Genomic DNA, 22116 nt, shown 5'->3' with positions numbered 1-22116 from the left:
CTGATACTTGAGATCCTGCGGGATACGACCGGAATTTACCACCTTCAATAAAATTTAAGTTCGACAACTTCCGGATAACGTTACGTACAAGCCCACCTGGCTCAATTAAGCTTGCTAACTGTTTCACTCGATCTCTTTATTTCCGAACTTTTATAAACTTGACATTTTCCCCAATCGGACCATAAAATTTTTAAGACTCCCTTGATATGACTTCAAAACTTTTAATTGATATTTCGTGATTTAATTTAAACATTTATGAAAAAAACGCGCTGTGCATTAATAGTGTTGTGAAACAAAGAATCCGTGCTTCTTTTACAAAGTACTTAATATCGTTTGAATTAAATGAATCTATTAAGCTAATCTATATCGAACGCTTTTCTTTACAAACCCTCCGTAATGCATACAAAATAGGGATTATCATCGTATCTGATATTGAAAAAGAGTCAAGTAGAAATGAAACCGTTTTCTTTGTTTCATGGTTTAATTTGATTGTTATCTTTTATTTATTTTGCTAATGATTTAAAGTCATTTTCAAGGTTTCCATTTTATGTTGCTTTAAAGAGCCTTGAAGTTTTTCTTTGTCACAGTTCTATCTAATTCTAAAATATTATTTTGATTAAACAAAACAGTTGACTCATTAATTGGCAAAAAAGAACCTAGTTGAAACAGTAAACAAGTTATTAAAGGACTACAAAACGTTAACTGTATCACGCTGTATTGTTTGCCTTGTCATCTCGGGCGGATGTTTGACAACAGTAACTCGACAGCAAAGCATGAAAAAGCGCCTCCAGGAGGAGTAATTAACGCCTAGCTGAATCTCGCCACCGAGATCATAGAGGTTGGCGTTATTTCATTAAACGGAAGCGGAAGATACCGTGGCTGGATCGAGAGAGATTTTTAATGAATGTTTTAATTTTTTAAGAAGCGCCATTTTTGCTTTAGCGAAGTACTCGGGTGAAATTAAATTCCTGGGATAAATATTTTATAGAAGTAGTAAACATTTTCGCGGTGATTTACCCAGATTTTTAATGTTATACTTTTTTTATCTAAAAAAAATTTATTTTACGGTAGCATTTTTAATTTGGGATATGTTTTAGAGAAAAAGACTTTGATGTTTATTGTCTCGATTCATTTTTTTGGAATCTATTTTCGAACACACACACGGACTCATTTTACACTGAACTAGTTTTTCCACGTGACTGTCCCATCTGTTATTTTGCCGTTAGTTCAACATCCGAACATTTTTGACGAATACTTTGTGGAACGAGATAAAAGCAACCGGAAAAGTCTACCTCAATGAGAACTATTTTCTACCTCTCTGTTACATGTATACCCGTAGTTTCGTGAACAACGCAAATCACTCCTTTCTTTCGCTTTACATCATAACCGCAGTTTGAATACTGCCAAATCGAAATTGAAACTTTTGCGACATAGAAGTGGGAGAGTTTCGAGTACTTAGTTTATTAGTATTCTCAGGTGCACGAAAATCTACTTTTTGTTATAGAATTATTCGCAACTCAACATATAAGACCTCTTAAGAGCTTTGGGAAGTTTCTTTGATATTGTTAATTTAAATTAAAACAAAAATAAAATACAGCAACATAACTTAACTAGATCACCATAACTTTGGGTGAAATCAATTTTATAAATTGTTATACTATTACTTTTTATGAGCAATCTTTATTAGAATTGCCAATAAACAAAAACCCATTTATATTTATCAACGACCATAAAACGATCCAATAAATCGTTGTTATCATGTCAATTCGTGGTTAAAATGCCGCCGATTTTGGGGTACGTTAGGTTATAAATCGCAAGACCATATCCGGGATAATTCCCCGCTTGAGCTTACGAAACAACAACGCAGCTTGTTTGGCCTTGTAGTGCTATACACTATGGCTTGGAAGAGTTTAAGATGAAGGGGTCGATCAGCTTTACTCTTCAATATACGATTTTACTGCAACGCGATATTTTACAGTTCGGCGAGCTCCCCGTAGGCGTATTACCGCGCTCGAATGTTATCGCAAGTTTCCATGTAAACCTTACCAAGTCACCTTAGCATTTTATTACGAAGGTTCTTGTTGAGATCGTTTACTTTGTTATAGGAAGAAATCGTATGAGGTTATAGTTTAGAAAGTGTACAAAAACTTTTTTAATCACTGAATATGAAAGTCGTTTTGATTGATGACAATGCCTTTAATATTTTTAAAATCTTTCAAAGCTGACATCAACCTTTTGAGTCTTACTACTTGCCTTGAATGTAAGAGCAATGATTAATTGTTATAAAGTATTTTATGAATAACATATTTTGATGAATGTATTCATTTTGTCACTATTTTCTAATAGAAACAAATTAAATATTTGTTGTAAAACTGTCATGTCTCTTACACAAGAATAATGACACAAAGAAAATTATATTATAAGAGTTAAATCGCTGGTGACTGAAAAAGTATCTCCGTTCAATGTTATTCAACAACAATGGGAAACACGAATTATTATACAAGAAAAACAGCTAAAGGAGAAACTAAATAATTGCTTTGGGGACACTGATCGAACCTTTGTGAGTAAAATAGATTAAAGCACGAAAAAAACACAACACTCCCGCTTACACAAAATCCCATCGCTATCAAAGTTTGAATAGGATTCGATGAATATATGTATTGAAGTTGGACAAATGACTTTCTGAGCAACTACAATCATTAATTTTGTATAGCTTTTTATAAATAAGTCAAAAAGTTTAGATGCAACACAAAGTGGGTCAAATCACAAACAAAATCAATACATGGGGTGTATTCATGATTATTCCTTGAGGATCATATTAATAAATACAATTAAAGACACTTAAATTCATAAGTTGATACAGCCTTTTGATTTCTTTAAGTGTGAAGTGTCAGAAGATGTTAGCTTAATTAAAATTCCATATTTTTTATAACAATACAAAATAATAATTAGATATATTCATTAACACCGAGAAGGCCAAATGTTTAGTAACACCCAGGGAACAAGATGTAACCTAGATATCAGCTCCAAGACTGTCGAAGAAATACCTTCATACCGACTTGGCACCAATAATTCATAGATAACTTTTGGGTTAGATTTGTACCAGATATTGTCGAGGACTTTGTTACGGGGAAGAGAATGCATCTGGCGTGTTTCGTTTTATTGCTTATTCTCGTAGATATCCTGGTTGAAGTGAACTGTATTGCCACTTGGTTCATTTTCTCCAAAGCAGGTTTTATGGTCGACAGAGAAACATCTTTTAGAATGCTCAAAACCCTTCTTTATTTTATAGTCCATAAGCACAGCACGTCAAGCCACATTCACTGGTTTTAAAATGTTACATTCAATGGGTGGTAAATATGCGTAGATTGTGGAACGAGTCAAACAAAACAAATATAATTTTTCCAGCAAAGACGGATTTTAGTATTATTAAAATGTGATGCAAAATTATCACTGATTAATACATTTCGCCCTTCAAAACCGTTTGGCGTGTAGCATAAAACAGACCTCAAACCTGGAAATCATTTGCATCCATTCACCCGTGAGAAGTCTCGCTAAATCTATATCCTTTAACACACCCCTCATTTCAGATATTATATAGATGTTCACTTTTATATATGTATAACTCGGGGTGTTAGCTGCAACCCAGCAGCAAACCCGCTTGGGATATTTAATACCGCTGCGATATAGCACAGGTGTTTCCCAGATCATCACCGACATTTGTCTCGTCGTAATTGTTTCAAACATCATTTTATTAAAATTAAATTTCCTAGTACTTAATATGTATTAATTATTTGCGTATTTAAGTGATTGTTTCCACTGCCGTTTATATCAGAAACAGGAACTAACTTCATTACATTGTCTTTAAAACCATGTCATTTAATCTCGTTTCAGTAATTAAACCCAACCTATTATACTAAATAGACTGTAAATACTACTGGTCATGAAACGTTAATTTTTGAGATCACAAATTATTGGATAATGGTGTTGTTTACGATACAAACATTTCTTGGATAATTTTGAGCTTTCATACTTAATTAAATCCTTCAGTACAACTTTATTATACCGATAATCTGGCTGTTGTTATTATTATTAAAACTGCGCAAATAAAAGAGTACTCGAAAGGATTTCAAAAGAAAACCAAGAGATCATTAAAGAAAAAATTTTAGCTAAGAGTTGCTGTAGGAAGAGTCTTGAAATGGGAGCCCGTATTGATTATGTTACTGGAAAAGCTATATAGGACAACCGTGGGCAAAGAGTGACTCTTAAGAAACGAGGAGAAAAATAAAAATCAAATCCGTGTTAGCAATTTGAATTTGTTTAGGGAGATTAAGTATTTTTATTTTTTTTTATATTTTCCAATAAACTAATATAATAATTTATATTCAATTTGGAACGTTGAAATTAGATTAGATTAACACTTTTATCATATCCTCCATCAATACAAAGCAACAAGAACTTTTGTATTATTTTAGTTACAAAGATATTAAAGTAAATGAGTCATTTTTTAATTGCTTGACGTGCTGCTCGTAGTAAATGTCCCTAAAGAAGAGGCTTAAAGCTGTTGATCGAGGAATGGCAGAAAATTACGCCGCAGATAAAAACTATTTGTAAACACGATGCCAAACTGACTAAAAAAAGTTATAAACGCTCAAAGCTACCATACTAAATATTAGAATAAGAAAAATCGATTATTAGTGATGCAGGAGTTAAAAATTAACATATCAACATTCAACGATAGCTACTTCAAGAATAATTCCAATGTTTTAGTATAACATATTACTGTGGACCTTTGTAATCCACAGCGATTAAGCTGAAATAGAAATATCGATCACTGTTGACCTATCTACGTCTCAAGGGTTAAATTTTAATGTTTAGTTTTAAATTTTTTATTCTATTTAAATTAAATTTGCAGCACTTCTCCTTGATTTACAGTAATGCACTCTGCATACATTCCCATTATGCTTAAAATAGAGAGAATTGCATCTGTAACATGATCATCAGCGCTTTACGTAAATGTAGGACGTGCAAGAAGATTGCGAAGTCAATGCAACCCAACCCAATCAAATAACCCTCCAAGGCTGGTCGAGACGCTGAAATTGAATCCATTAAAGATATAACGCACACTTAATATATATTTATTCCATAATCATAGATATATCTGATTAAAAATTAGAGACTATGACGTAATAGTTTCTTCGTTACAGATAAAGTCCATCCCAAAACCATTCCTTAATTGTTCACAACATTTATTTAAAATTGCTATGTTTAAAAGATCCATATCATTAGCTGAATACAAGTGCTTTTAATTTAAATTTCATGTTTGAATTGAATTTAAAGATTTCGTTGTTATCAAAGAATCTTTGATAATATCCAAATATCGTTCTAAAGGCAACAAAATTAACAGAAGAAAAAACTTCAAAGGTAATGTAGTATAATTAAAAAACTCTTTGAAGATCATAACTTTGCATAAAAAAAATTTTAATGAAATAATCTCGTGCATCGTTTTACTTGCAAATTTTTGTAACGGGGTTGAAAATATGTCTTGATTAGGGTTGAAATTACAACCCCCGTAGAAGTTTTATCGCCCCTAGTCCTAGCAATAGATGTCGTCTTCGTCGTTTCTCGAAAATATTTTGTGATATTAGCAGATAACGCAGAGTCATCAAATATTGTTCTTAATATAATAGTTAAGCTACATGGTGATTTATTAATTTTCGTCATGTGAACTAAAGTTTCATAATCGTTCATAAACTACCCAGTATCTGTAGGCTTAGCCCGAATTTTATCTTAATCGTTTTTCAACGTTGAAATATCGCCTTGAAGATCGATGTATTAATCAATGCCACACTGGGACTTCTATAATTACCATATAAGAATATAAAAATATGCAGATGTACACTGTATATTTAAGTTAAATATATGATCTTATCAACCTAACCATTTATAAAGTAAAATAGGGGTTTTCCTCAAAAGTGTTCTTTTATAAGTGCAGAAAAATGTAAATATATTTCAAGAAACTGCAAACAAGTATGATTCATTATTTAGAGAAAAATCTCAGTGCCAACATCAGTATGATAGCTGTTGGTGTAAAAACGAGTCCTGATGGCTGCTTAACAGCAGATGATTAATGGGTAGAGTGAATGTGTCGACGTTTCCACCTTGTTTTTGCCCGGTCTTAACTGCCAACGTTTTACCCCTCCATCTACTTCTTTCAGAACAAAGAAACTCAAGAGCTCTTGTGTTTCCACTTAAACAGTTTTCAGATAGTGCGAATAATTCTCATTTTAATGTCCATTAAAAATTCAAATATGTATAAGTTTCATCTTAAATTGTAAATGTCTAGATTACTTTATGTAAAGAGGGAATTTTCTCTCGAGAATACCAACGGAGTAGTCCATTAACCCACCGCAATAATAACTTGTCAATTCCATTGAGAATTCAGTTTCCTACTTTCCATCAAGGTACAGTCGACTTCATAACCCCGAGTCCTATTTCAAACTGCATTCATACTGTGTTTCGATGTCGAGGCGACAGGTGAAACAGGGTTGCTTATTGCCTTTCCTTTCCTTTTTTTTATCTCTAAAAATTTATGACACTCTCGACGACTGGCAAGGATCGGGGGAGAAGAGACCCAACAAGAATTTACGTCTACCGAGCGGTGACAGGTTCTATAAATACTAAGTTGGGCAAGTCTATATTTATATTTACGTATACTTTTACGGGGATGAAGAAAATATAAATAACGTAAGCGTCGTTATCATCATATTTTTTTTGTTACTAGATTCGAAGTGTCTGTAAAAAGTGATTGATGTAAAAATCGTGTGTAAAGTTTATTACGTGCTTTAGAAAAATACTTTCTTTTAAAGTAAAGCGTATGTTAATGTGATAACGTATTAAAATTAAGTAATAAGTTACATAAGAAACCCTTATTACATGTAGAGCTACGGGGTAATTTTCTATTAAAAAAAACTAGGTAATCAATCATTTGAAACAATAAAAGTAAAACCCATACATGTAGAAATTTCCGCAAAAACATTCATTCACTTTTTTTACTTCTTTTTATCAATGCTTTTAAGATAATCAAAAACAACTTTCAAATTCTTATCTCTTCACAAATTAATTTGTTAAACTTAGCCAAGACCAAACTATAATTTTTCATAGTCGCCTGAAAAATGGGGCAAATATTTCATCGAGTGGCGTTAAGGTGTGGCGCGTAGGTGCGCAATCCAAGTAATTAAATTTGATTCTTATCTTTTCCCGTTGAATTCGCGTCAGCCTGTACGCAGTTAAGAATATTTTAACCCAACACTAGATTACGATACGGTCTGTTAACTCGAAATTTTGATTAATCCGTTCTGAAATCTGAACCAACCCTCGTTAAGGATTCCATCAAGATAAAACCGCCCTTTGTTTGTAAGTTGAGTACAATTTTTTACACGAAAATAAATTTCATGACATTAACTAAGACTTGATTTAGTTAACTGATTAAAATTTGTTTCATAAAGAAATCTTAAATTTTCACGTAAGCTGATCTTTTCACACCTTGAGGAGAAACGTATTGATGAAGTAAACGAAGTAAAGAACTATGTTGAGAACTACGAACTTAACTACGAATATGTAAATGAAGTTGTTATTTATTTCCTATTGGTTTCGTAAGTTTTGGCTTCAGAGTACGCCCATGGGATCGAAAATGAAGCGAGACCCCGAGTAAGAATGCTGAATTGACTTAAACCGCGAAGCGCATCGCATCTGCATATAAATAACATTTTTCCCAGAGAGTGCCCCTGCACTCATTCGCATGAAGGATTTTATGATGCATGCAGGTAGCGAGAACGTAACGGCAATGACGCGAAATTTAATACCACATTTCACCGGAACATATACGCCGGGATGATGCATTGAGCGCATAGCAATGCGAAATTCCGAATTGTTTGACATACCACCATGCAGACAGATATGATGTATAAGGATAAAATATGATAAATATATTCAAAACTATTTTAAATTAATATTTGATAATATATTGCTTAACTTCGTAAACATAAAAGAAGAGTTAGGGCAAATCACTCACCAGTAATTATTAGTCTAAATAATAAAGTATGTAACAAAGAACCCTTTTTATCACTAACTAATAAATTCACTAACAGGAATATATTTTAATAAACATAAATAATAAAATTCATCTTAATGCTCTTATGAAAACAAAGGTATTGACAAGGAACTAGAAAACTTCTTAGAAGACATACAAAACTCAGCATGGGCCTCAACACCTATTTTAATACAAAAACTTAAATCTAACCTAAATGGCAAAACTAAATTAAATAAAATAACAGCCGAACTAAAAGCATTAACAGATAGCAACAAACAAAATAATATTCAAAATTACTTAAAAGATCTTACTGACGATGCTAGTACCGATTATTCTCTGTGGAAGCCAACAAAAAAGCTTAAAGTACCAAAAACACATATACCTCCAATTCGAAATAGTAATGGAAATTGGGCGAAGAGCAATCAAGAAAAAGTTAATTTGTTTGCTGAACATCTGAAAGAAACTTTTACATCAGACTGTCCAACAATTATGTTAAATAGTGTTCCTAGCATAATTGAAAATGGTCAGCAGAGTAATATACTTCCCAAGTATATGGAAAGTCGCATAAGTAATAATGATACCAAAACCTGGTGAACCCCCCCACAGATGTTACATCATGTAGGCCAATCTCATTATTACCCTTACTATCAAAACTACTTGAAAAATTACTATTAAAAAGACTAAAACCTGTCATAGAAGAAAAAGCTCTAATATCAACACATCAATTTTCGTTTCGGAATCAACATACAACGACAGACCAACTGCATAAAATAACGAATACTATCGAAATACCAATAGAAGAAAATAAAGTATGCTCAGCCGTATTTTTGGATGTTGCACAACTATTCGACAAAGTCTGGTTAGATGGTTTAAAATACAAACTAGACCAAATACTACCATCAACGTATAATCAACTATTAAAATCGTATCCTTTTGATCGATATTTTAGAGTAAAAGTTCCTCAAGGAAGTGTGCTTGGCACAACACTGTACTTACTCTACACTACATTCGACCTTCCTCAGATACCAGAAACTTTAACAGCTACATTCGCAGATCACATCGCGATCTTGGCTGTTGCAGAAAATGAAGTAGTTGCATCAAATAAGTTACAATTGGAAATATAAAAAATAAATAAACAAAACTAAAATAATATACGACATTTATTAATAGAGATTTTTGTTGGGACAATTACGTGTGGTTCTTTTTAATTTTTTTGAAAACATCTAAGTTGTACGTCCGGGTTTTAAGTGTCAGTTCGTCTGGAAGAAAGGCCGCTTTTGTGTCACTTTAGATTGGAAAACCAGCGGTCGTCCTGAAAACGTCAATCGTCTAGAGTGGTCATTGAACTGCACCGAACCGTTTGGCGATACCATTCTTGTCCCAACGGAATAAACTCGTCTTTAGAATTCACAATAAAGGATTTCAGAAAATTAATCTTTTTTTTCGTTTTTATCCTTTAGCTTGGTTTAGAAAATTATTGGATCGAAATATTTTACAAAATTGAAACATTTTGAATCTTAGTGCTTTATTATTTTTATTTTTCAACTATATTTGTTGCTATAATAAATTCACTCTTATAAAGGAGTATTTCCATAAAAGATAGCGGAAAATATTTAGAATACTCTTTGTTGAAAGTTGTGCAGTGGTACATTTTATGAAAAGCATTCGAGTTTCGAGCAAATAATATAATATGATGACTGAGTACGCATATCCTACATAGATGTTACGACTCTAAACATCAAATACGATTCATCGTTATGAATGGATTCATTAACATCCGAGGATATAATCGAATATGATAAAATTCTTCTAAAACTAAATTTGATAAGGGGAATCCAATAACTAGTAGGACACTATTTCAAAATAAATGTGATTCCATAAAAGATACCAACAAATATATAGAAAGATATTTGCACATTTTATGAAACCCATTCAAGGCTCGAGCAAATATTACGATCCTATGCGCCACAACAACTGCCAATAACATCGGCACCGCACACGTATCACCTTGAATTTTGTGTTATTTCCCAAGTAAGCTCTAAATATATCCAAATTTCAAATAGCAATTGAAATATCAAATGTGATTTGATGTTACGAATAGGTCCTTAATTAGTCTCCGAGGACAAAACCGCTACACCACCACATTAAATTAGGAACTCCACATAATAACGGTCAGGGTTGTACTGTTTACCAAGTACGTGCGCATCTCCAAACGCGTGGTTGTGCATGGTCCGATAAATTACTAAGATAATCTGCTCGCATTCTAGGCGGCTTTGTTAACGAATTACGCCAAACTTAGATGTGCACTTTACCCATTATCACCCGTCGGACTTGCCTTAAAACTTTAAATTAAAACCTTCCTCAACGTGTAAAAATGAGATTTTAGGGGGATTTTATTTAACCTCGAAATGAAAATTTATTAATGAAAATAAAGGCGCTAATATTGTTTTGACGGATCAATACACGTTTTCTGTACTTAAACCCGGTCTTATAATTGAACCATTTGACGACGAGATGGATGTACCTTTAAATGAGACCCTAACGTGGAAGATCTCCCCAAAAGTTTTCTAATTAACAAGCCCAAAAAACTTGATGGAGAAAATGGGGGATTAAGTCCTCGACGCCATCTTTAATCATTATTCTGCGGAAGGAGAGGAAAGATTCGACCTTATCCTGAACGTAATCTTTGATCTCTGGTAATACACTCAGATGAAAAATTGGGTCATTACATGGCGACCTCGAAATACTCATTAGTCCGGAAGATACCTGTACTATTCCCTTGCTGTTTCTATATTTAGTAATAGACTTTGATCACGCAAACAACAGCTGTTGCTTATACACATTTTAAATACTTCCATATTTGTTATTTTTAACGTATACATTTTAATTTGTATTTTCCATACACAAACCTAAGTAAGGGGTTGATGTTTAATTTGCGGTTATAGTGGAGGGAATTTACTTAATTCGGGTGAACTACAGTGGAAGGAATCTGTGGTTAGTTTACGTCGGGGATTGAATGTAAATGAAGCAGGGTGTATCCCATTTGTTGGAGATTCCACACTTACGTTAACGTAACGTTACAGTTATATAAAGCACGAAGTTATAATATAGAAATTAAAGATGATCAAATTAATCTATTAAACCTCGATTAATTAACAATGTTTAGAATTTATTACTTAGAAATATAATTAGAACGGAAATTTCATTTCGTAGGTCTCATTTTTTATTTTTGAAATTATACGGAGGGATCATCAAAAAATAAAATAAACATTGCGTAAACGAGACCTGTTCAACTCGAGCTTACCTTCCACCATTTTACAAACAGAAAACACAAGGTTGCACGAGTTTGTACGATCTGTTATTTCAAGATCGTTTTTATTGTGTGTAATAGAAGGAAAACTACACGTTGAATTTCGCTGTGCTGTTGTGTAAACTTGCGAGAATGTAATCAGTGGTGATCTGAAATTTTCTCGCTTAACAATTTTCTATTTGAAACTAGGTCCGGATAACTATGTGTTATTTCGCTCAATTTGAAAACATTTATAATCGAAAGCTGTTTACAATTATTCCCTTTAAATATTTGAACGAACGCGTTCACTGCGTGGTATGTTATCATTTATAACCAGCGATTTAACAAAAACTTTATTTTTATAGCTTTCAATGAAAATCCATTCGTTTGCAAATAAATATTTATTTTGGAATAATTTTTAGTGATTTAATCAAATAATACAAAAGGTGCTAATTGTGCTTTTACTATTTCGATTAGCATAAGAAGGAAGAGTTGCATCTTTAAATGAATGAAGTATTTTATAACACACTTTATAATCAAAATACTCATCTAGCAGATACTAATATGTTAATGCATTTAAATCAAGCAATGATGGGAGTACTTAATACCCTAAATGTTATTTATTATCCACCTGTTAGATGTGTGCTTTCTTGTAAATCCTGTAAAGGTTTCTCTAAACCTATGCGATAAATTCATAATCAAAAAATTGCAAATATATGCCAACTGTCAAACAATAAATAAGAGATTATAATATAGTCAGAGATTTAGTAGGTTGGCTTAAATATTTTTTAAATCATATAGAGCTTTTTGTTGTTCTATTGATTTAGTTCTAAAATGATTTCTATAGACATAACCTTCGTTTTAATCTTAATTCGTAAAGTTTTAGGAATCAATATTTAGTTTGATCATATTATTTAGGTTACGTATACGAACTTCGTACAGAATAATAAGACAAACTTGGTGTTCCGCTTTCGAAGAGAAACAACTGTTCTTCGATATAAACACTGGTATGAAACATAAACGTATAGAAGAGGCTTTAAATTAATTATATAAGTTATATAATATAAATTAAAGTGCTGTGGTTTTAAAATTGAATCGGTTTAAAATCTCGATCACTATCATTTTTATTTTTAAATATATAAAATAATAATGTATGACTAATATTTTGTATATTAGCTTAATTAGATTGACTGTTATTGTGAAAATCAAAACACTGAATCAGGAGGATTATCTTTTGAAGAATACTGCCAATGACATTCAAAAACTAAACTGAAGTAGTGGCAAATGGCAACAATTTGGAAATAACTATATAAAACTTGTAAAATGGTAATGACGGACTTATACATCACGCCGGAGAAGATCGAAGCGCAAAAAAGTTGCTGAAATATCTGGGCGTGTTGAAGGGTAGAGACTTGTAATAGAAGGACCACGTCTCAGACCAAATATGTCACTTATAAGACACAAATACACAAGAAATGGGAAATGTTGATATCTTGAGTCGGCCAACTATTCCAGTTGCGATGATTTGGAGACCAAGAAGTATGTGAAAAAATTCAAAAGATCCAAAGACTATTCCCACACAACATAGTCATCAATTAACTTTTGCATTATCCGAATTTTATATGTTGTAAACTTATTCTTATGCAACACACGCAAGACTGCAGAATTTCTTACATAACGCATATGGATTTTTAATAAAGCTTTACACTACATCTAAAGTTATTAGCAGCATTTGGTCTTTTACGTTTCCAGTTTTCTAAAAACGCTTTGCAGTTTTTTGTATCGTTTCCTTATGGATACAAGAACGATTTGGGCATGTATCGTAGAACAAGTTTACCACTACCCTGTCATACCTTATTCAATTACAAGATCTTCTATTCATTAGGACATTAGTTCACTTTTTTTCTCTTTAAAAATCATGTTTGATATACGATAACAAAGTATATCGTAATCTTCAAATTTTGTAAGCATTTGAAGAGAGCAGGTAAAGCAATTAACTGGGTTAAGTGGGAACGTAATTATAGCCAACTCGTAAATTGTAAACTGTACAGGATTAAATACTGAAAAAAGAATAAAGGTGCAACGTTACGTTGTATTTCAACGTTTTATTTGTTCAGTTCGTAACAATAGTCAAGTCGCTGCGAGTAAACCGGTGTAGTACTTTTACGAATTGAATACAACTCGCTAACGATTTGACGAGAGACCTATATAAACAACTTGATTAAACGTGTAGAACTGCACATGCAATTTTCTGCAGTTTTGTACTTATAAAACATCGCAAAAAATAGTACCTACTTGTCTAAAGACTTAATAAATTTATTCATGTCTGCTAACATATTTTCATCAAAACGTGCAACTACGTATTTCTGGTGTTTTATTTTGGTACGTGATTTTGAATTAGTAAATGCTTTATAGTGGCTTACACATATTTGTATCCACGAGTGAACTCTGCAAGAAAAGCGGAGTTCACAACTCTTCACACCAACAGCTTGAACATACAAGGCATATTTGATTATCTATATTGTGTTATTGACATAAACATCAACCAGTTGGTTTTTAACAGCATATATATTGACAGATCACGGCTCTGGGTGAGTTGTCTTTTGTTTCATTAACTAATTGATTACTAACATCTCTGATAGTTTTATTAACTAGATAAGCATTCCTAGACATATGACAGACAATAATCTGACGATAGTTACGTAATTATATTAATTTATCGCAATCTAAAGTTCTGTTGCAACCAGCCTTTACTTCTTTGGATGTATTTCGTTAGGATTTAGAGAACAATCCTGATCTTCGAAGACGGCTCAACCCGTTGCAGAGTGGGGATCTTGGTGAAATCTTCTGTGGCGTTTTTTTAATCTTTGTGTCTTCTTGAGATGTTTTTGCTATCTCAATACGCTTCTGCCGTCGTCTAAAGTATTAGCTGTTGATACTTGTCAAGATCTTGTAGGGATTGTACTCTCCGATGAGATGAGTTTCACACTCTTCCACTTTAATTCGCGAACATTAAAGAATGCTCACAAACGTGCGCAGCACTATCACAAGATTTTATGTTGGTTCACATAGTAGGTATTTCTCAGCACTTGAATGACAGTGATTGATAATGTTAAATACCTAATTACCTTAATGGCAGAGAATTTAAAATTTTCATCTAGGGCAATTCATGTAGCTACAAGTTGGTAAAGCTGTGATAGGTATTGATTTTATTCTTACCGTATAGAAAGGGCAAAAGTATGAAAGAAAGGAGCAAACAATTGGGATTTGGTGAGGGAATGCTACATAATGTGCTACAAGAATGGCCTCGTAAGCATAGAGCAATATTTAGAAATAAAATACTTCTGGGGAATGCCTTCTTGCGCAGTACAGTTATGAAAATAGCACCAGCGAACAACATTTTATTCGTAATGAACCAACAAAACGTTATCCATAATCCAACTATGATTATTACTAACCTAACCGATATAAAACCCCTAAATATTTACAATTTAACGCATTTAACAACAAAACGATATTTATGTAAAAAATTAAAAACTGTGGATGAGATTGATATTAACATAAATTGATCATAATAAATCACAAAAATGTAATCCATAATCGGTTTCTTTCCAATTCTTTCGCATTATAAACCATAAAACTTTATATCTCTAAAAGTTTTTGGGTAAGAAACTTTCTCACATTTTTTATATTTCACCAATAGAGTAACACAATTTGTAAAGGTAAAGTTATAAAGGTGTAATGTATATGATATGACATGGCTTCAAAAATGTATAACAACAGTAGTAAATAAAGCAACATAATGGACATTTTTAAGTTACCACCTATTATTATGAACTACGAGCAAAGTTTTAGCGAGCAATTAATATAGTCTACAAACTTTATTGCTGGAATTCCACCTGGATCCCACTTAGTCATGATTTACTCCTAAGAAATTATAGCTGAAAATGTTAACGAATGATTAAGCAGATATTAAAAGTTTTTGCATTAATTCAACTACCTTCACTTTATTTTAATATTTTTTTATTTTTCCATACGTTGTAAAAGTTGTAAATCAAATAAATATATGAAACAAATGGTTTTTATTATATACCATCGCCACTAAAAATTCCCGGTATAGCTGTAATTTATATGTGTTTGAAAATTAATATCGGCAATGCATTTGCCGTAGATACATATTTGTCATACCATGTTTCTACTAAATCACATGAAACCGTCAAGCGAATATTCCTAAAACTCGTCGATATTTATTGCTTCGTATATTTCCGTTAGCAAAATCCATTTAGTAACATGGATACTAGGAGCTTATATATCATCCTTTTCTCAGCAGTCCCATATAGAAAAAATATTACTCTTGAAAATTCACTTAACCTTCCCTTCATCGATTCAAAATATTGTGACAACATTGGTAATATAAACTATAAAAAAAATACTCATGAATTTAATCTTTTTTCAAAAATTTCATTATAAATCCCATGGATTTACGTTATTCTAAAAATGAGATAACATTTTTAAATTGAATGAGTGCCGATAAATCGGAAGCAAATATTAAAAAGTTTGCGAAAAATTTTTCTCCCCGCGTTCTACGTTATCGGATATCGAATGATTCACGTATCCTCTTCGGATTATCAGCCCTATACGATTTCATTGACATTTCAATTTGTCGGGAATATTCGAAAAGCAATCTCGGGGTGTGTTATTCTATCTTTGTATATTTGTCAGATGTCTTTGGCGAGTCCGCTGTAATTTTTCACTTTTTGTATCCTCCCCGTTACGTTTTATATCTAAAATGGAAATCATAAACTTTTTGATTTTTTTTTTCAACGAGTTTGTAAACGCCAAGTTTTATTAAATTATACGAAATTGAACGTAAAGCTTGTTATATAAAGAGTTATAACGCTTTTGATGATGAAAGACGTCTTGATTAAATCTCACCTTAATGTCAGTATAGGTCTAGTTAAGTGTTCACCTCAATCGCTGTGTATACGACTTTACTGCGGTTAACCACCTGTGGAAGGCAGAGGTAGAGTCTGTTTACATTTGGCATTGGTAACCGAATATGCCTAACCACTTAACACTATTGCAATATCTTTAATGGGTTGCTCCAGATGTGACAATAAAAGCTATGAATTGTTTCGTGAATTAGCGTAATAAATTAACAAATAAATTTAATAAAATAAATATAGTAATAATTTATCTCCTACTATTACATTACCTCAGTTAATAAGTGGTTAACAAATACATACTGTTCTGTTAATTTATGCAGCAACTGGGACGGCTTGTAATATGTTCCAACAATCGATAATGTAAATCTCTTGTAACGTTGAGAATGCTAAATTTCTGTGGAAATATGCAAAATAACGTCAATATTCATGATGATAAGATTTTCACACTTTCAACAGATTTTTTTTAATGGAAGTGTTATTACAGTGAATTAAAACATTTCACACCATAAATCACGTATTATTAAAATATTAAAAAATATATTGTTCTTGCAATGACGGTTCCTAATCCAATGATGCATTAGGAATATTTTTTATTCATAACGTCTCTGTCCATCAGTTTTAGTACTTACGTTAGAGTTGATTTTATTAAGAAAAATCATTGAATTTTTACATTTTGTGATTTATGCTATATTACTAGAAACTGTTGATAGATAAATATGAAATAATTATGGATTATGATTTATTCATGCATTAGGAATATTTTTTATTCATAATGTCTTTCTCCATCACTTTTAGTACATCTATTAGAGTTGATTTTATTAAGAAAAATCATTGAATTTTGACATTTTGTGATTTATGCTATATCACTAGAATCTGGTGATAGATAAATATGAAATAATTCTGAATTATGATTTCTTGATCCATCAGGATTTTTTATTCATAACGTTTTTCTCCATCACTTTTAGTACTTCCGTTATAGTTGATTTTATTAAGAAAAATCGTCAAATTTTGTCATTTTTGATTTATGGTATATCACTAGAAACTGGTGATAGATAAATATGAAATAAGTATGGATTATGATTTCTTGATGCATTAGGAATATTTTTTATTCACAACATCTTTCTCCATCAGTTTTCTCATTTACGTTATAGTTGATTTTATTAAGAAAAATCGATCAATTTTGACATTTTGTGATTGTAGGCTATATCACTAGAATCTAGTAATAATTAAATATGAAATAATTATGGATTATGATTTCTTTCTCCATTAGGAATATATTTTATTCATAACGTTTTTCTCCATCAGTTTTAGTACTTACGTTAGAGTTGGTTCCTTAAATCGATAAAAAATTAACTTACAAGGGAAGTGTCACAACTGTGTCTCACCGATTTCGATGCAATTTGGTACAGTCATAGAATGGGCCAAAATAAGGTTCGTACATTTTTTTATACGTGCGGTAAAAGCCCCTGGGGCGAGTTATAGGGGTTGAAAGTTTGGAGAAAAAGTACGTTTTCACTTATATTTTAAAAATGAAAAGTGCTATCAAAATTTGGTAAATTGTAACTGATATTCATTTTAAAAGAGCTTTCTTTTGATGTATCACACATATACCAGAGGGTTAAGAAGGGCGAACTACCCCTATTTTTTTGGAATTATTTAAAAACCACCCTATCGATTTTGGCGGCATTAAGTATACTTCCAGCACGTTCAAAAATATTAGTTAAGGGTTTTTTCCCATTCGCTCTAGATCATCCCCAGCGAAGTTACGGGGGTTAACATGTTGTTAGAAGTTTGCACTCGCTTTAATTAACCTAAGCAATCTCATTTATGTTGAGAAAGAATGTCGCGGTCTATAAAACTTGATTGTACTCCGCAATAACTTCATTCAAAGTATAACATTGAACGTCAGAAGTTTTCATTGTAGATGTACTACATTTATATCTAACAAACTGAAACGATGTCCATTAACACCTTTCAATATGAACTATAATAAAAAAATGAGTTTAAAAAAACCGGAACTAAGCGAAAATAAATGCGGTCATCCATGAAATTGAAACCCAGCAAGTGAAGCAGCTGGGATGAAGTGTCTCTAAGACAAATCACCCTGTTACTCACAATCCATTTGGAACTATTTCTGGCCTCACCGCTACATTTCATATAATTGCTAACTACTGACACCTTGTATTCATAATTTATAGGCGTATAAATCATTCTTGACATGTGGACGATGATGTTTAACTTACCGTACAATTAGATTATTCACAAGATTAATAAAGTAATTTGTTTTAATAAATATTACATTTATTTAACGCGTAACTATACCATTTCATGGACCATAAACAATTCAAGTTTTTTTAGAAACACTTAACCTTGGTCATTGGATAAAAGGTGACGAATTTGGATGGCCCATTTCAAAAGCAATGGGTTTTTTACGTTCCACTTGGACAACCCGAAAAAGGGGAGCTATCTAATGGTGATATATGACGGGCGATAATTTGCTTTTCGCGTCGAATGCGATGGAGGATAACTTGGGTCGTGAAAATGGTCGAGAGAAAAAAAATATTGATTCAAAAACATACAAAATTCTTCGCAAGTTTGTAAATTCGATTACATTTTTGAACACGCTCTTGTTTCGTTTCAGGCTCAATCAGCAATATCGACGGAGCGGAATACCACTGTAATAAAACCCAAGTTCGTAAGGTCATTTCCGGCGTAGTTGGTGCTGCTTCCAGCGTTACCTCCATTCAAGTCGCCAATCTTCTCCGTCTCTTTAAGATTCCCCAGGTAAGATTTGAAATTGTTTGTCTTATTTACTTCTAAACATTTCTATTTTTCTTGGTAGTCGTTTTCAAAGAAAACCTTTTAAACCTTAAATAAAAGTTTAAAACGATTCTATAACAACATAACTTTTTATACATACGCTGAAAATAGGAATATCGCTGTTTACAAACAACACTACTCTACACGTAATTGTTTTTACTGTAATTTCGATCCGCAATTTATTGAACATAGGGATCAAATGCTCACATTGTTTGTCGACGTGTATTAGTTAAATAGTTTTATACCAACACGCAAATAATCCTTCACGTAATTACGTTTACTGATTTAAAAATGAATTACATTGTGATTACATTTATTATCGCATTAATTACCGTATCGCATTAAGTGTGTTGATAATTTTTAATATTATAATTATTATTATCTGAACTTAAAGTGTGTAGATGAGATCTCCGCTTTCGTATGAATCATTTATGAGCAATAACAAAATAAATAAGATTACACGTAGTAAAGGGAATTTTAAAAATTAAACGTAATTTAAAAACATAGAATTTATTAACTTTATCTCACATAATCCAAAATCGTAAATAAACTCTAAATAAGTAATAAATGTTGATATCCAGTATTTATCAACCAAATCTTTAATAAATGAAAAGGTAAATTATCACTTAAATTAAAATTTTTATGATGAAATATATACCTACGAAACTCTTCATCAGAGTACAGTACAACATGGACAACAAACTACTCGAGTCCTCCCATGATGAGGTGGTGGTGGGGGTGGATGAAAATGTGGTCCATGTCCTGGAGGACCCATAGGCGGTGGTCTATGGTGTCCTGGTGGACCTAAATGAGGTGGGCCATGGTGTGCGGGTGGTCCAAAATGAGGTGGACCATGATGTCCAGGTGGACCGTGATGTCCAGGTGGGCCATGATGACCTCCGTGTCCTCCATGCCCGCCACCATGAGGTCCAGGACTCATAATCACTCACAAAAAAGTTTACTAAACACCTTCAAATAAGATACTTTTATGAAACCAATTTTTTTTTTAGATTTGTACCTTTTACGTTATCTACGTATCCGTATTATCTTATCGTTAATGTGTATTATCGCTTTTTGTCCATGATATCGTATACAGTATGACTGAATAATAAATAAACAAAACCTTAATCTGTAGGAAATAATAAAATTTTTAATACAATTGTCAAATGATTTCGATAATCGCACAGTAATTATCATAAGAATGATGAGCAATGTTTAATATTAAATAAATTAATGACAATTATAAAAAGCAAACAAGAGTAGATAAAAAGTTTTACTCTCAATAATGTTTCTTTACATTTTACCTTGAATTATGACCGCATGGATCCTAATAAGGTCCCCCTCGCAAAATAACATTACGAGATTAGATACAGAATAAGATCTGAAAGTTTCAAATCAGTCCTGTGGCATTGTTATTTGTTTCGTATATTGATGTTATGAATCTCTGAAGACGAATTTCATTAAACAAACACAGAAACAGAGAGAGAGATAACTTGTAGTAAGATAGATGCAAAAGCAAGCGGAATGGAGTGCTTTCTGACAAGACACATTAAACCAACCCATCCTATTTAAAATAGGAGAAATATTTTCATATTTTCAATTCATGTTTTCATTCGTTGAATTTTTGCTCGTTATTAACCATACAACACATTCCCAGAAATGAAAATTGAGAGACCGAAAGCGTCAGATAAATCGTAACCGGAGTTGTTACTCTAACAAATGTTTAACAAAACAGCTTCAAAGCTTGAAACCAAACAAACAAAACCACTTGCACCAACAATTACACTGACTCCATTTACAGTGATGAAGATAAACAGGTTTATAGAAAAATGTGTCTCTCAAATAAAGTATCTAATGAATGTATAATTGCATTAAGGTTAAAACAATTAGCATTCGTTGCAAATATAGTCTTTCAAATATAACGCCTTTTCAATGCAGCTACAGTCAGCGTGATCCCAAAATCATTACATATACGACACGTTTCATCTTCATTGGAAATCTTCTTAACCTAGACACTGCTTAACTCTCTTAACAGGCTCCTTCTTCATTTTTCTCCTTTTTTCCTTCTTTTCCAGTTCTTCTCTGACTGGCGTTCGAGTCATCAGAACTGAATGCTGCATTCTACTAGTGTTCTTCTAGTTTTCACTGTCGATAATGGGAAGAGATCTATAAAACTTGCATTCTCTTCCTTGTGTTGCACACTCTTATCCTCTTCGTCAGTCAGCTCATCTTCTAAAACTTGTTCTAGATCTAAACCTAAGGTAGAATCTGATTCTGTCGATGAAGAAAACTTTCGAAGGCGTTTAGATTTAAGAAAAAAAACATGTCGTGGTAGTTTAGATCTGGATGATCCAGGGATAGGAACAGGTGTATTCTCCAGGGATAGGAGAAGCTGTGTTTTCCAGGGATAGGAAAAGGTGATAGGAAAAGACGGGTTCTTCCTAGCTTATACTTTTTGCAGAAAACGACCTCCTAAGTGATCTTGCAAGATTCCGCAAAATGCAGAACGTATACTTTTCCGAATATATTTTAAACTTAGCATCATATTCGCTTCAAAAATCAGTTGCTTTCGAAACCGAGTATCTGCTAGAAACATTATTTGTTTTAACACAACATCATCAAATAACATCGCACAACAATGATGGTTTTTATGGTAGTTAGAGTGAAAAATATCTCATATCTTGAAATATATTTGTTAATTTCAAGTAATAATGGAAATTTCAAACTTTTACAACATCTTATTTCTTTTCTGAAACAGATGTATTAACTTTACAATTTTAGACATTAGATTATATTTCTGTTGAAATTATTTCAGTATTAACAATTTATGGATTTTTTGTATCCTATTTGTAATATAAACAACTATTAGTTAATTAGATTTGTGAATTCATTTCTGCAAACGAATTACAATACAATGTTTTGTAATGAAATACATGTTTGTTCAACAAAACGTATTGTGGTGCTTTTGT

At 32.3% G+C, this 22116-nt stretch overlaps 1 protein-coding gene and 1 long non-coding RNA gene across 4 annotated transcripts in view; one reads left to right on the top strand and one right to left on the bottom strand.

Moving 5' to 3' along the window:
* Positions 1–22116, top strand: part of LOC111426943 (metabotropic glutamate receptor 2-like) — a 127212-nt gene that overhangs the window by 81618 nt on the left and 23478 nt on the right. For all 3 annotated transcript variants that reach the window (XM_023061850.2, XM_023061851.2, XM_023061852.2), the window contains one exon: positions 18969–19111. In XM_023061850.2, the coding sequence (XP_022917618.2) occupies positions 18969–19111 (143 nt within the window). The remainder of the gene's footprint in view (positions 1–18968; positions 19112–22116) is intronic.
* Positions 19642–20182, bottom strand: LOC111426944 (uncharacterized). The gene is made up of 2 exons (XR_002707886.2): positions 19806–20182; positions 19642–19744 (listed from the first exon to the last, which is right to left on the bottom strand). It is a non-coding gene; the product is annotated as an uncharacterized lncRNA (long non-coding RNA).

The sequence above is a fragment of the Onthophagus taurus genome, chromosome 2 (genome assembly GCF_036711975.1).
Source record: "Onthophagus taurus isolate NC chromosome 2, IU_Otau_3.0, whole genome shotgun sequence".
Lineage (NCBI taxonomy): Eukaryota > Metazoa > Arthropoda > Insecta > Coleoptera > Scarabaeidae > Onthophagus > Onthophagus taurus.
This window is presented reverse-complemented; position numbering and strand designations above follow the sequence as displayed.